The following is a 15,397-nucleotide window of genomic DNA, read 5'->3' as shown; positions in this document are numbered from 1 at the left end:
TTAAGTTTTGAATAATCAGGAATTCCGCTTTGGTTCTTACCCAAGAGATTTGGACCATAAAATTTTTTGTCTCACTTTATCATTATTTACTAAAAAGCTAGAAATATATCTTCTTTCGACATAAAGAGAATGAACGTTAAAAAGGGACTGAATTTGACCTTGATCCTTGTAGAGTGAAAAAGGGACTGCACTGCATCTGCACGAACCTCCTGATAATATCCATAAATGACTTGTTTTCGGTAAGAGATGCACATTACTATATGTAAATTCGGGTGCATAGTACACATCAGTACTCCAATGCATTTCTCCCTCTGAGTCAAAATAAACATGTTTTCAAACCCTCTCTTGATTGAAGAGGTAAACGAGTGTCAGCGAAAATGTTGGACTCCGAAGGGTGGATTGTGAGATCCCACATTGGTCAGGGAGTAGAACGATACATTTTTAAAAAGACATGTCTACTAAGAAAACGTTTCTACACCCTTATAAATAACGTGTCGTTCTCCTATGCAACTGATGTAGGATCTCAAAATCTACCTCTCGTCCTCATTGACACTCATTTCTCTCTCCAATCGATGTGAAATCTCAGTACGTATAATAATAATAATTTTATAATTGAATTTATTATTTAAATTGAAAAAAATTAAAATAATCCATAAAAATGATATTATTTTTTCATTAGTTTAAGAAATAGTTATCATGAAATTCTCTTGTTACAAAGAATCTAAATACATTTAAAGTTAGGTTTAAATAGAATCTAATAAAAAGATCCACGAAATATACATAAAAATAAAGTGGGGTCCAAAAGGCATGTCTCTAATAATTAGGTCCATTTTAATTAATCTAAAACCGATCTAACAAATCTTTCCAATTTTGCCCATGACCCACAATTAAAGGAAGCAAATAAACAAAATCAAGAAAATTATTGAAATTAATTAACCAAAAGGGAAATTAATATGATGATTAATTACCATTTTTTTAAATAATATTACGAATATGGTAAATCATACCTACCATTTTTTAAAATAATAATAATAATAATAATAATAATAATAATAATAATAATTAAAAAAAAAAAAAAAAAGGTGTGTATTGTTAGTGTATGTATGAAAGTAGGGGACATATCTCTGAAATAATTATGATTTGATTTGATGCTTCCTATTTTACTCTACTTTCCATTCATTTCCCCATCTTTTGCTTCCACCCACACCAACACTTCCTCTCTCTAAATTAGGGTTTCATTCATCTAATTTCTTCTAACAATCACCACACCAACACCCTTCAATTTCACACCTCCAACCAACCAACCAACCCACAAGGTATTTTCTCTAAATCTTGTGTTTTTTTTGCTCTCATCTCTACCAAAAACCTGTTTATTTTAACTTTGTCTTGTGTTTATTGTAATATATTGAAGAACATGATGAACTAAAAAATCATTCTTATGTCAAATCTACAGAAATCCACAAACTTTTCATCTTTTTTGTTCTTTCAACAAAATACTTACGTGGGTTTATGTAAATTTTTAGATTTTGATCCAAAGTTGTAATAAAAATAGCTAATTTTCAACAAGCCGATGAAAAGAATGAACAAAACTACAAAAATCCATGAAGTTTTCATCTTTTTTGTTCTTTCAACAAAATATTGAGATGGGTTTATGTAATTTTTTAGATTTTGATCCAAAGTTCTAATTAAAATTGCTAATTTTAGACGATGAAAAGAATGAGTTTTCATCTTTTTTGTTCTTTGAAGAAAATATTGAGATGGGTTTATGTAAATTTTAGATTTTGATCCAAAGTTCTAATATAAATTTGCTAATTTTCAACAAGTCGATGAAAAGAATGAACAAAACTACAAAAACCCACAAAGTTCTCATCTTTTTTGTACTTTGAAGAAAATATTGAGATGGGTTTATGTAATTTTTTAGATTTTGATCCAAAGTTCTAATATAAATTTGCTAATTTTCAACAAGTCGATGAAAAGAATGAACAAAACTACAAAAACCCACAAAGTTCTCATCTTTTTTGTACTTTGAAGAAAATATTGAGATGGGTTTATGTAATTTTTTAGATTTTGATCCAAAGTTCTAATATAAATTTGCTAATTTTCAACAAGTCGATGAAAAGAATGAACAAAACTACAAAAACCCACAAAGTTCTCATCTTTTTTGTACTTTGAAGAAAATATTGAGATGGGTTTATGTAATTTTTTAGATTTTGATCCAAAGTTCTAATATAAATTTGCTAATTTTCAACAAGTCGATGAAAAGAATGAACAAAACTACAAAAACCCACAAAGTTCTCATCTTTTTTGTTCTTTGAACAAAATATTGAGATGGGTTTATGTAAATTTGTAGATTTTGATCCAAAGTTGTAATAAAAATAGCTAATTTTTTTGTTTGCAGATGGAAATGGGATCACTAGCAACAGGAACAAACAATTACTACAGCCCTTGTGCAGCCTGCAAATTCCTAAGAAGAAAATGCATAGCAGGATGCATATTTGCACCCTATTTCCCACCAGAGGAGCCCCAAAAATTCGCCAATGTCCACAAGGTGTTCGGAGCCAGTAACGTGGCGAAGCTCCTCAATGAAGTTCTTCCTCATCAACGACAAGACGCCGTCGTGTCCCTCGCCTACCAAGCAGAGGCCAGAATCAGAGACCCTGTTTATGGCTGTGTTGCCGCCATTTCCTTCCTTCAAAAACAGGTCCAAAGGCTCCAAAATGAACTCGATGCAGCTAAAGCTCGCCTTTTGCTATACTCTTGCACTGATTTCTCAACACCCTTTTCGCCTCAGCCTCAGATTATTAGCCCTCCACTGCTTTGGAATCATAATGATATTGTTTCTGCTAATTCTTCTGTGTATTTTAATGGAGGAATTTAATGGAGAAATGGGCATGTTTTATATTGTAAAAGGAACTCAAGATTTGAGGTCTCTTTGTGGTTCATGGCTAGTAGATGCCTAATGCTTGGTTTTAGGGTTTTGATGTATTGTATCATATCACTATTATAGACAACTCTGTAGGCATGTGCTTGTGGAAGTTGTATTAAACATCATGTCTATTAATATAATACAACATTTTCATGCTACTTAACCTACCTAAGTATTAGTCTTTTTCATTCTTTAATGAATAAAACGATCCCTCTCTTTCTTTCGTTCACTATATCATAAACGGATCTTCTTCTTCTTGACCCGTCATAGAGATAGTCTTTTAGTCGTAGTATTTGCTCGGTACATCTGAATCTTTAACCGTTTGAAAGAAGGTGCAAAAGCTTTTTAAAACCGTTCAAGTCTTCCCTTTTGAGGTTTCCCTCGGGATTTTTAAAACACGTGTATCAGGGGGTTTTGTTTCCACACCCTTAATCTTGAAATCCACTCCTTACGGGGCTCAGCGTTCTCACTGACACAACATCTGTTAACCGAAGCCCGTTGCTAGCAAATATTATTCTCTTTGGACTTTCACTTTTGAGCTTTCTCTTAAGGTTTTTAAAACGCGTTTACTAGAAAGAGGTTTCGTTCCACGCGGTGAGCACGCTTTTAGGCATAAAGGGCTTGTAAAGTTGTTGATTTGGCATGTCTTAAACTTTAGATTGGGAAAGACATAGTTACTCAATTCATTAATCTTCTGTAGCAGATATGGATCAGCTTCTATTTGGCAGAAACTTAACTGTTCTTCTGCCATCATTGGCTCTTTATTTATCTCAAAAATAATGTTCGTTTTGCAGCTTTTTTCTGGAAAAAAACATTCATTTGTCACCTCCCTAGATGTAACAGCAGAACACGCTCTGCAACAATAACAAATCATTCTTTTTGATTCTCTTAATAAGTGTCGTAATATTGTCCTATTTGAGCTTTTCAGATTTTCTTTAAAGTTTTTAAAATACCTATACTCCTATAAATAATAATTTGTTCTCCTCCCCAATTGATGTGGAATCTCACCTATCGTATTTCGTTGACTTAATTTCAGAGATTTAGACGTTGAAACAATGATGATGAACATAGTATTAGGGCACGAGTTTCTGAGCTTAAACTCTAATAATATTATTTCTTCTCTAACTAATATTTATTATCACACATCGGCTAAGTTCGATGTTCGATTCCTAGAGTATATTAGGTCCTTTTGCCAATATGAAAGAAAAAAAAAAAAGAAAATACTATTCATGTTCATTCCTTTTGGACTCTTAAGGGAGAGGATTCTAAATGTTTTGGTGGGACATTCTGAGTTTTAAAATTGTGAATTTTAAATAAACAATCAAATTTATATCTCGATTACGATTAAGATTTAGTTTGACGATGAACAATGATAAAAGTTGGAAGCTTCACATGCATGTGTGAAGAAAGTATAATATATTTGGAAGATGCTTTGTTAATTATATTATAATTAGTGAAGAAAGTAGGGTATTAAGTAGTAAGTGAAAGACTGCCAATAATGATAGGCATGATGATTGCACCCACGCCATGCCCATTATAACCAAATCCAACACAATGCCTTTAATTTGCTTTCCCATTATTTATACTCATATTAAGTGATCAACCCTCATCCATGGCATTCATATTCTCGATATGATGTAACAGTCTAAATCCACCGCTAGTAAATATTGTCCGTTTTGATCGTTACGTAGTGTTGTCAGCCTCACAATTTTAAAACGTGTCTGTTAAGAAGAGGTTTCTACACCTTTACAAAAAAATGTTTCATTCCTCTCCAATCGATGTAGGATCTCATAATCCATCCCCTTTGGTGTTTGGTTATGATACAATTTGTAATAGTTAAATCCTACCGCTAACAGATATTGTCCGTTTTGATCCGTCTATTAAAGAGAGATTTCTAACCGCTGTGAGATCTCACATATGAACACGTATTTTTATTATTAAGAAAATCTTTAGTTACATTATGGATTATAATTATTATTTATCTTCAAGTTCGTCCGCAATCGAATGTGATTTCGATTCATTTATGTGCCTCGAGGATTATTGGGTATTAAAATCATACAATAAAAAACCCACAATTTAATTTTAATAGCCATTAAAGTTGTAGTTGGCTGAGGGAGGCTTGTGTTCAATGCTTCTGCAAAAGATGTAAATTGAAGAATTTAATGTCCTTATTGATCTCTTTATTTCTTGAATATATAAACAAATTAATTAAGTAAACATAATATGTGAAATCCACTAACCTATTTTTTTTTTTATTTTATAAAAAAGAAAGTGTAAAATGAAGCTTTTTTTTTTTTTTTTTTTTTTATCAACAAACATAAAATATTATAAATGAAACCCACCATTTAATTTCTATATATTTAATTTTAATTTATTTTTAATATTTAATTAGTTTATATTTTTATAATAAGTATTATTCTCAAATATTTGATAGAGGAGAAACACCAAACCCAAAAAGTAGCCGTATGGAGGACAAATGATGAGATGAGATGAGATCGAGGAAGAAATTTGAATTAATCAGAAAAAATTCGATGGAAAATGACAACTGAGCTCCATCCTCATCGACATGTTTCCCATGCAAACCTCGAATCCTTAAATGTCGAACAAGTGTCCTTCTTCCTCCACGTGTCCTCTTCTTCCTTCCTCCCCTTAAAACCACTTCTTTTTCTTTCCCAATTTTCAAATTCCATTTCCCATTCCTTCTTCCTCCACTTCCCATGGCGGAGTTTCAACAGCAACCACCGCAGAGCCACCACCCTAATTATGAACGACCCACCACCGATCCCTTCAAAACCATCCTCCCCGAAGCCTCCCTTTCCACCTCCAAGCTGTTAGCACTTCTAACTCTCTTGCCCATCGGCGCCTTCCTCCTTTTCCTCGCCGGAATTTCCTTCATCGGAACCGTCATCGGTTTAGCTATTACATCTCCTCTTTTCCTAATTTTCAGCCCCATTCTTCTCCCCGCCGCCTTCGTCATCGCCGTCGCCGTCGCCGGCTTTCTCACCTCTGGGGCTTTTGGGGTAACCGCCTTATCCTCCGTCTCATGGATGGCCAACTATTTACGCAGATCCCGAGTTCCTTTCCAGCTCGACCAAGCCAAGCAATGGGTCCGTGAAGCGGCAGCCCAAGCGGCCCAAACGGCTGAGGAGGCGGGCCAGGCTATTCAAAACAAGGCCCAAGAATGGGTGAAGACTGATGAAGACGGCCCAGCCCAAGAAGAAGAGAGGACTGAAGATGTCGGCCCAGCCCAGGCAAAAGGGAGTTCTGAAGAAGTCGGCCCAGCCCAGGAAAAAGAGAGTACTACTAAAGAAGTCGACACGGCCCAGGAAAAAGGGAGGACTGAAGATGACAGCCCGGCCCAAGAACAAGGTACCGCAAAAGAGGAAGCGGCCCAGGAACCGGCGAAGGCCCAAGACAGTGGGAAGGCCCAAGGAAAAGGGAAGGCCCAAGGAGGCAAGGCCCGAGGAGGAGGAAAGACGTAACGAAGGAGCCCAGTAAGCACTAATGGGCCGGATCCTACTTATATATGTAAATAATTTAATAATTTTGGAATTCTGAGTACTTCAAGCACATAGTGTCTACGTGTGCGTTTTTATCGTCCAGAAATAAAAGTATTTATTTATGAAATCTATAAAAATAAATAAATACTAATTTAATTTTTATTTAATTCAATTAATATTAGGAGATACAAAATTGAAAATGGAAAAAACAAAAACATACGCAAAAATTTAAATCAAAAAAATAAAATAATTTAGAAAATTGGGCTTCAACTCCCATGCCTCCAGCTCGGCTCTGACATTCTCGTCCTCCATTATTGTTCTAGCTAATTGGAAACTTATGGGATTCGACCGACATGTCGTCTCAGATTTCGGAAGCGATCTTGGATATTCGTTGGATGAAGAGGTCGAAGTTGTCGTCCCGATCCATCATGCTCACACGTACGAACTGTGCACTGCACCCGAAGCTGACTCCACTCCGACCTATAATTTTATGGCGCCGAAGTAAAGCGGCGCAGTCCTCGTCTTTGTTCTCGCACTTGAGCCACGCAAAAGCTAGCCATGAACAAATTAATTAGCCGCCGCCGCCGCCGTCAAAACATCACTAAATATTTTAAATTAAATATTTAAATTACCAGGCCGGGTTTGGGTTCGTTGGTTGAGAAAGGTGCAGTAAGCAGAAGGGAAGTCGGGGAGAGTGAACATTCCGGCGTTCTTAACGGCCTGTCTAAGGCGGCACCACCTCTCCGTCATGAGGCGGTGGCCGAACCCATAAAAGGATTCGCTGCGAATGACTAATGAACTCCCAATTTGTTCACAAGTATCTGACACTACGTTCAGCATCATCGCCGTTCGGAGCTGGGAATCTTTGGACACTCCAATAGTGTTCAGCTCAATGAACTTCACCATTTTCATTGCCACCTCAGCATCTTTAACAAGAGCCCACCTAACCAAACCAAACCAAACCAATAAGCTCTGACACGAAATGTTCGGTATTTTGAAAGTTCAGAGACTAACTAACCCGATTCGGGAACCGGCGTGACCGGTGCACTTAGAGGCAGTGAACAATGAGATATCATTGTCAGCAGGCGCCGTAATGGGCGTGTAATGAGGCCAATAGTATGCAAGGTCGTGCAGTACTTTGCCTCCTTTCCGGTTCACAACCGGTTCGCGTAGAAAACCGTCCGGGTTGCATGGTGAAGTGACAATTTCTATGTAATCCCCATCGCCTGTATATGTGCTTGCATTTCCACCCCATTTGAAAAGACTCGTTTTTAAATAGTCACACATGGATGGATAAGACTGCAACCAAGAATTTGAATTTCATGTTACGATTATTATTACACCGTCTATTATTGAATTCACCCAATTCGATACTTACCGAGTAGTAGGGGGCGGCGGAGACGACGTCGGTGGGCTGGGAAGAATCAGGCGAAGAAAGGGCGTAAAGCGACGCCAATATAAGCTGGGAGGAGCCGGTCCCAACTACGATATAGCGGCCTTCGGTTATGGCATTGCCAACGACGCGGTGTAATCGGAGAATTTGCTCGCACAAATCAGGCTCGAGAAACCAGCAAAGACTCTGGCCCTTGGAATAGTAACTCATGGATCGCCACCCAGGTATCACCACCGTGGCTTTCTTCCCCATTTTCTTCCAAAAAGTTTCATACATAATTGGGTCTCCACTGCAAATCATTTAAACCAAATCACAATTCAATGATAAAAGATGAAGTAAAATACTATACGAATGTCGGGTCCTTACACATCTAGATTGATGACTCGATCCTCCCCGTAATCTCGACGCTCCGATGGCGAAACCAAAGCCAAAGGAACATGATTACAGGTCTCATTTGAGCCCTTCTTCAAGTCTCTTTTCTTAGCCGACGAATCCATCTGCCATTCATCGTCGCTGAAATGAAAACAACCGAATTAAACCCGAAACAGAGAGAAAACAGAGGAAAACAGAGGATTAAAACAAGTAACAGGGCATGATCCAACCTGGGCTCCTGCTTGAAATTCACACAAGTACAGAAATTAAACATTGTATTGAATGAATATTCAACGAAGAAGAATGAAGTGGGAAATGGATAAGGTTAGAGAGAGAGAGAGAGAGAGAGAGAGAGAGAGAGAGAGAGAGAGAGAGAGAGAGAGAGAGAGAGCGGGGAAGGATCCGCCCAATGGCCAGACCGGGGATAGTTATGTTCCTTTCAAATGAAGAACATAAAAATCCCTCGAATCATTGTCCGGCAAAGGTTACGAAGATGGGAGTGGGTTATATAAGAGGGGAGCGCCTATGGATCTTCAGTCAACCGCTAATTGTGGTCCACAGATTTAACTGACTTTTTCTATTCTGGGATTTTTTACTTCTTTCTGTTTCCTTTATTTCAGAAAATTAAGGATGTTTATTTCAAGCTTCACTCAAACATTTCTTTATTTAAATAACCTACTTTTTTTTTTTCTCATTAAATTAATGTTTTTCTTTTGTAAAATATTGGATATTGTTAATAAAAGAAAAAATATATCTATGGAAATTTTGATTTCTTTTTTTATTTTTATAATAAATTTATGGAGTTTAAAATATAAAATATATAAGGTACGGTACGATTGGAGAGTTTCGTACTTCCTCTACATATCTCGAGCCCACTGATGAAGGAGGAGAAAAGACAATTTAAGGCTCCTACATCCATTATAGATGCTGAGATCTGTGCTTGTTGAACGATGGGAGGATTCTGTATGTTCTTTATATATCTCGAGCCCACTGGTGAAAGAGGAGAAAGGAGTTTCATATCTCCTCCTTTACCTTATCTCGAGCCCCACTGGGAAAAGAGGAGAATGTTGGATGATGAAAGCGCCACGTTGGCTAATTACGGAATGATCATGAGTTTATAATCAAAGAATACTATCTCCATTAGTGTGAGGTTTTTTGGGAAGCTCGAAGTAAAGCCACGAGAACTTATGCTCAAAGTAACCATGTTCATGTAACATGGTATTAGAGCAATGCCCTAAACTTAGTCATGCCAATAGATTGGTAGATCCTCAAATGTCGAACCCTCGATTAAGGGAAGACGTACTTTGTTCAAGGGGAAGTATTGGATGATAAAAGTCTCACATAAGCTAATTTAGTGAATGATCATGAGTCAAAGTAGACAATATCATATCATTGTAGAGAATCGTGTTCGTCTAACAGAGAAGAGGGTTTCATACCTCTTTTACCTATCTCGAGACCAGGAGAAAAGACAATTTTAGGCCCCAACATCACAATATTTTATATTTTATACATACTTTTTTTAATATAAAATTATGACCAAATATTGAAAATGATAGAGAACAAAATAATATTAAACTTAAATTTCATATTTAACAAAAAAAAAAAAAAAAACACATGTTTTCTTTTTCTTTCTTTTTTTCCTCCCAATTTATAACCGAGACATTAGAACATTACGTATTGATTAGAGTGATAAGAAGCCTGGATTGATCCACAAAATGTTTTCGAAGATCAGAGTTCTGCGAAGTTCAAAATTGATACTCAATTATGGACAATCTTGAAGAGATCGGCCATGGGACCTGAATCTTCACCATTTTATCATCATATTCAAACTCTACGTCTTCTCCGTCAATTTTGCAGCTTCTTGGCTCCTTCGAAGCGAACACTCTCATCTCTCCGCACCCCCTGGCTCCGACTCTTACCAAACCTTCATTTTCCTCGATTTCTAGGGATTGTATTGCGCCCCCACAATTCAGCATGTTCACCAGCCCGATTGGAGCAAATTCCACGTATGGTTTCGATAAAACTGTCACAGGGGAAACTACAAGCAATTCGTAGCTTAATGGAGCGATGGTAAATTCTAAATTCTCCGATGTCTTCAATAGCCTTAGTTTCTTCTCCTGGATCATGTATATCGCAAACAAGTATACTCCCTTCAGAGAAATGGGGTTTTTCCCATTGTTCCACTCGATATCTTTCGGACCAGCCACGCAGGTTAGTGTGCGTGCGTACTCGGAGGTCCTTCTGTTTTGCCTTGTCTTCGGACACCACCCTCCTCCTTGGCAATTAAACAGACCCAATGCGCCTGTGAACTGTGTGAAGTTGACCACAAGGTGTTTGATTAAATGCCGCACCGAAATTTGAGCATTAAAATGAGATATAGGCCTATGAATTGAAAAAAGAGGATCAAGGGTGTGGTTTTTTTTGACTTACTTGATTGAGGTTCCAAATTTTGAGCATGGTTTTGCCATCCTGAAGAGGGTCTTCAAACAGACAGTCTCTGGAAGGAAGGGCATAGTGTTGGCATCGCAGTATTGACCCATCAGGCAAAACTAACCTTTTGAGTAACTTGAAGTTATGTTTACCGACCGAGTCACTTACATAGATTGGTCCACCGGAGATGGCCCTTGAAGCCGCGTGGAATTCAGCGCAAGGGTGGGTGGATTGGAACATGTCCCAATCTGGGTGAATTATATTGCCCATCCACAGGCTATTGTAGGCACAGTGCACCATGTGACACCCTTGTAGCCAATATGGATCTCCAGAGGCATCCACCGTCCAGAAATCATCTCCTGTAAACAGAGGAATGGTATAAACATTCAAAGGCTGATACTGATTTGTAAAATTTAGGTGAAGGAAAGATGGATAGTTGGGGTTTCACACGGCCATACCAACACGTCCAAGCGCTATGGCCTCGGTTCCAAGGTACATGAAGTCATTGCATTGCTCCATGCTTGCAATAACCCCATTTCCTTGTAAATGTTTATTGATAGACGCAGTGAGTGCGTTGTAATAAGCTTTGGCTAGCTCGATTCGGCCTCCAAATTCCTCGGATAGCATTTCAAGCAACTGCATGATTGATCACAGAAGACTCATCAAACAGGGGGAGATTTTGATTCAACGCTGTATTTTCTATGAGGGTGAGGAGAAACTGGAGTAAATACAGGAAATTTCTAGGACTGTTTATTGAGATCTCTCATGGAAAGATGAAGTCAGTAAGTTCCCAATTCGTTGATGCTCGCAAGAATCCAGCTGATACATCATGGTCTCCCAATACTTACCAACTGAGGAAGGCCAAATGAGCGAGCCTATTGGAGCGCACGAGCTATAGCTGATATGGTTTTCGACATTTTTGGTCGAGTTACAGGAATCAATGCCCTGCAATTTCAAGACCAGGCTGTATCCTGTTCTTCCCCTTCTTCAAACAAATCATATCCCATAAACAATCTTGCCTATGCCAAAAAGCAGTGAGCTATGTTGAGGATGGTTGGAAGGGAATTCCACGACCAAGGATTTATAAGTAAGAAGTACATACATCTCCATTGGCATGAGGCCTTTTGGGTAAGCACAAAGCAAAGCCACGAGAGCTTATGCTCAAAGTTGGCATGAGGCCTTTTGGGTAAGCACAAAACAAAGCTACGAAAACTTATGTTCAAAGTGGACAATATCATACCATTGTAGAGAGACATTATTCCTAACATGGTATCAGAGCCAACTTAGTCATGTCAATAGAATTCTCAAATGTCGAACAAAGAAGTTGTGAGTCTCGAAATTGTAGTCATGAATGACTCAAATATCGAATAAATGGTGTACTTTGTTCGAGGACTCCAGAGAATGAGTCGAACCGCGATTAAGGAGAGGCTCTTCATGGGGATGACTTCATAGGCTTAAGGGAAGATATACTTTGTTGGAGGGGAGGATCGCTGAGGATTGTTGGGAGGGAGTCCCCTATTGATATGAGATCTTTTGAGAAAGCCCAAAACAAAACTACGAGAAGCTTATGCTCTAAGTGGAGAGTCTTTATTCCTAACGAGCTCCCCCAAGTTCGAGATTAATTTTCAATTGAACTACAAATTTTAAGCTTGAACTTCAATATTGAGAGACCAAACAGACCAGCATAAGAAGGGAACTTACGTGAATAACATCAACCTTGACGCCGTCGATACCCGCCGACTGGAGGTGGGAATGGAGTCCATCGTACATTTCGTGGGCCAGCTCCGGCGGGACGAATCCAACGCCATTATTGACGATCTTGTCCACAGCCAAATCCTCCATCGTCATCTCTAAGCCCTTTGAGGGCTTAGGACTGATGACCCTTGACAGGGGCATTCCGGGGACATTGGGTCTAATCCCACCCCAATACCCACAAAGAGCATGCCATACATACACATGCTCGATTGTCCTAAACTCCTCCTTCAGGTCCCTCACAAAGGCACCCAGCCCTACACCAGACCCCTTCCCACGACTTCCATAGTCCCTGAACTTATAATTCTCTTCATATTTGATTAGCCTGCAAGGCATCTGTTCCCCTGCAACCGTTAGATCCATGGCTTCCTGATGAGGATCAGCGATGGAATCCGCATCATGAGCAATAGATTGCCACCCGTCATCAATCAGAATCATCCCCGGAGGACAGCCACCGTCCACTAGGCATTTGACACCTGTCCTAACCCCGTGAGGGTTCACCTTAAGATAGAATGCATCCCACGTACACCACCCGAATTTATCCACGATGGGAGGTGGGGTCTTGTCATCTAGAAGTTTGAAGGTACCCAAATGGAGTTTGACCACGTTCATAGCCTCGTTGACCAAAGTGTACGGATCTTTGCCGACTTGCATGTATAAGCAGCTTCTAAACTGCGACGCTTGGACGGTGGTGGACCCACTTTCGACCCACATCGCGACAGTGTCGTCACCACCAGGACGTAGGGAACATCTGAAAGCTCCTTCTAAGATGGGAAGGAAGAGGACAAATGGACGGCCCTGATCATTTGTGTCGAGAATCATCATCTGTGTCTCGTGCTGGATGTCGCCGCCGCAACTGCCGACCCAGTGGGTGGTCCACCAGACTTTGAATCTGAAGATACTTGAGAATCTTATACCTCGGAGGTTGCCGATGGGAACAAGATGGCAGCTTTTGGGCTCAGCCGCATCGAAGCCGAGAAAACAGCCGCCGAGGAGGGATTTGGGAATTGTGGTCTTATGGGAGAAGATGAGCTGGGAAGAAGTGGCTGTGATATTTGAAGGAACATGGGTTAGAAATGGGTGGCCATTGGCAACAAATTCTGAGCCCTTCAAGGCGATTGAGAGATCGGATGAGGGCGCGTCCAGCAAGGGGATCACGTCGTCTATGGGGATACTGGTTAAGCTTGGTGGAGCCATGACACAAAGATGGTTAAGCTTGGTGGAGGAAGAGATCAGTTTTGCTGAGTTGGGTTTGGTGCATAAGGAAGGTGCGGAGGGGGTTTATATAGACAATGGAATGGTACGGTGTCAATTGGTGCCAATTATTGGGAGCGAGTCCCATGTTAGCTAATTAAGGGAATGAAATACATCTTTACGAGACCTTTTTAGTCGTAAAATTGTGAACCTTATCATATAATTGTAGAGGTGCGTCATTCCTAACTTGAGATCAGAATCATGCTCTTAACTACTTAGAGTTACGTCAATATGATCCTCAAGTATCGAACAAAGGGTGTTTCGAGCTTTGAAGGTGTAGTAAAAAGTGGCACAAAGTGTCGAGCCTCGATTATGAGAGGTTGTTCGATGTAATTTCTAGAGATTTCTTGCTTTTCCAGACATTATTTTGGGTAAAGGTCCCCATAGATATGGGCAACAACAAAGATTAGGCATTACCCTAAACATATAAAGTCAAGAAATGGGTTTAAGGTTTAGATTTGTCGGTTTGTGTAACACAGAAGACCACCAAAGCCAGATTCTAAGCATGTTCTGTCTTTTTTAAAAGCTAAAGGGATTGTTCCAAGTGCGTAAACCCTACAAAAGAACCAAACACAAAACCCTTAATTCATTCCACCTTCTTATGGTATGCTTTTAACCACCAAAACCTTTACTCATTGTAAAAATATATTTAAATTTTAAAAGTTTTAATAATATTTTTTAAATTTTAAAAAATGATTTACTCTTAGTTTATAGATATTTTTATTAACTTACGGCATTACATAATTACATAGGTGTATGAGAATTATTGAAACATAGGGTAGAATGTTGATGTGTTTTCTTTTTGGGTATAGACATTATGAAGTAAAGTTGAGACATTAAATTAATAATTAAATGCAATTTGTTGGGGGTAAAATGTAAGTAAAATCTAGGTGTTTCCACGGGTGTCTTGTGTCGAAGTGTTCAGCTACCTCTCCGCCACGTTGCATTCATACATGCCACCCCCCACCACCTGTCCTTGTCTTCTAACAAAACCATATAATAATAATATTTTTTAAAAATACTTGTATTTACGTGAATAATATAAAATAAATATGTTTTCTAAACATAGAACAAAGTTTGATAAATTTATAATGAAAATGAAAAATTATAATATATATATAGATAAGTGAATATGTCTGTACAAACCATTATTTACTATATATTTTATATTTAGATTTATGGAGAAAAAAAAAGATATATACGTTAAGCCCATCCACAATGTCAGCTCGTGGGCCGGGCTTCTATGAATATATAACGGTTCAATCCTGGGCCTGGCCATCTCCTTGTCCGGTCCAAATTTAATTTAATTTAATTTAATTTATTGATGGAGCTAGGTGTGTATACCTTTTGTCAAATTTGTAATTATTATTTAGCTTGTTGCATTTAATTTCATTTATGTTAAATTAATAAATTATATTTAAATGCTTCCACTTTTTGGTTGGATTTAGTACGGATTTGACATGATTAAATTGATGGGATGGTATTGAAAATATTAGGGCTGTATAACTCGATAACCCAAATTGACCGAACTCAAGGGTTGGATTGAATTGGGCTAGATAGGTTGATAGGTTAGGTTTACTTTAATTTTCTATAAATCGAGTGGATTGGGTCAGACCTGGATTTAGTATGCAATTTGACCCGGTCCGAACAAAAAATATACATAAAGAGTTGTATTGTTGTCTGTTATTGTGCCTTCCTCGCAGAATCGCAAGTTTTTTCTCTTCTACATTTAGTTTCTAAGAAAAGCATACTTACATCAACTATCTGCCA

The 15,397-nt window shown here is 38.5% G+C and overlaps 3 protein-coding genes and 1 long non-coding RNA gene across 5 annotated transcripts; 2 read left to right on the top strand and 2 right to left on the bottom strand.

The window, feature by feature from the left end:
• The first annotated feature begins 1,162 nt into the window (after nt 1-1,162).
• Nucleotides 1,163-3,084, top strand: LOC111782499 (uncharacterized). Its single transcript, XR_015414706.1, has 2 exons — nt 1,163-1,316; nt 2,399-3,084. It is a non-coding gene; the product is annotated as an uncharacterized LOC111782499 (long non-coding RNA).
• Nucleotides 3,085-5,599: 2,515 nt separating this feature from the next.
• LOC111782498 (oleosin H2) lies at nt 5,600-6,496 on the top strand. Its single transcript, XM_023663257.2, has one exon. The coding sequence runs from the start codon at nt 5,644-5,646 to the stop codon at nt 6,406-6,408; it is 765 nt and encodes a 254-aa protein (XP_023519025.2). The 5' UTR covers nt 5,600-5,643; the 3' UTR covers nt 6,409-6,496.
• A 64-nt stretch (nt 6,497-6,560) lies between these two features.
• TAR2 (tryptophan aminotransferase related 2) lies at nt 6,561-8,671 on the bottom strand. Of its 2 annotated transcripts, none has more exons than XM_087120684.1 (7): nt 8,583-8,671; nt 8,422-8,548; nt 8,186-8,332; nt 7,805-8,108; nt 7,445-7,725; nt 7,059-7,369; nt 6,561-6,978 (listed from the first exon to the last, which is right to left on the bottom strand). In XM_087120684.1, exons 2-7 carry the CDS (start codon nt 8,463-8,465, stop codon nt 6,788-6,790), a joined length of 1,278 nt encoding a protein of 425 aa, XP_086976810.1. In that variant the 5' UTR covers nt 8,466-8,548; nt 8,583-8,671; the 3' UTR covers nt 6,561-6,787. The 2 variants fall into 2 exon arrangements, with proteins under 2 accessions (XP_086976810.1, XP_086976809.1); XM_087120683.1 differs by having other exon boundaries at nt 8,422-8,552; nt 8,583-8,642.
• A 1,180-nt stretch (nt 8,672-9,851) lies between these two features.
• On the bottom strand, nt 9,852-13,692 carry LOC111782766 (galactinol--sucrose galactosyltransferase). Its single transcript, XM_023663571.2, has 4 exons — nt 12,323-13,692; nt 11,080-11,257; nt 10,622-10,980; nt 9,852-10,500 (listed from the first exon to the last, which is right to left on the bottom strand). Exons 1-4 carry the CDS (start codon nt 13,568-13,570, stop codon nt 9,937-9,939), a joined length of 2,349 nt encoding a protein of 782 aa, XP_023519339.2. The 5' UTR covers nt 13,571-13,692; the 3' UTR covers nt 9,852-9,936.
• Nucleotides 13,693-15,397: the final 1,705 nt, after the last annotated feature.

The sequence above is a fragment of the Cucurbita pepo genome, chromosome 20 (genome assembly GCF_057944985.1).
Source record: "Cucurbita pepo subsp. pepo isolate OVF chromosome 20, ASM5794498v1, whole genome shotgun sequence".
NCBI lineage: Eukaryota > Viridiplantae > Streptophyta > Magnoliopsida > Cucurbitales > Cucurbitaceae > Cucurbita > Cucurbita pepo.
The sequence above is the reverse complement of the archived record's forward strand: the minus strand, read 5'-3'. Positions and strand labels throughout refer to the sequence as shown.

Bases quoted from the DNA above. Each gene is read 5' to 3' on its own strand.
- LOC111782498 (XM_023663257.2), top strand. From the start codon at position 5,644: ATGGCGGAGTTTCAACAGCAACCACCGCAGAGCCACCACCCTAATTAT.
- TAR2 (XM_087120684.1), bottom strand. From the start codon at position 8,465: ATGTTTAATTTCTGTACTTGTGTGAATTTCAAGCAGGAGCCCAG. The intron at 8,109-8,185 runs GTAAGGACCCGA...AATGATTTGCAG, and splicing joins CGAGTCATCAATCTAGATGT to TGGAGACCCAATTATGTATG. The intron at 7,370-7,444 runs GTTAGTTAGTCT...TGGTTTGGTTAG, and splicing joins CACGCCGGTTCCCGAATCGG to GTGGGCTCTTGTTAAAGATG.
- LOC111782766 (XM_023663571.2), bottom strand. From the start codon at position 13,570: ATGGCTCCACCAAGCTTAACCAGTATCCCCATAGACGACGTGATCCCC. The intron at 11,258-12,322 runs GTAAGTTCCCTT...TCAATCATGCAG, and splicing joins TCAAGGTTGATGTTATTCAC to TTGCTTGAAATGCTATCCGA. The intron at 10,501-10,621 runs GTAAGTCAAAAA...AACTTCACACAG, and splicing joins AAATTTGGAACCTCAATCAA to TTCACAGGCGCATTGGGTCT.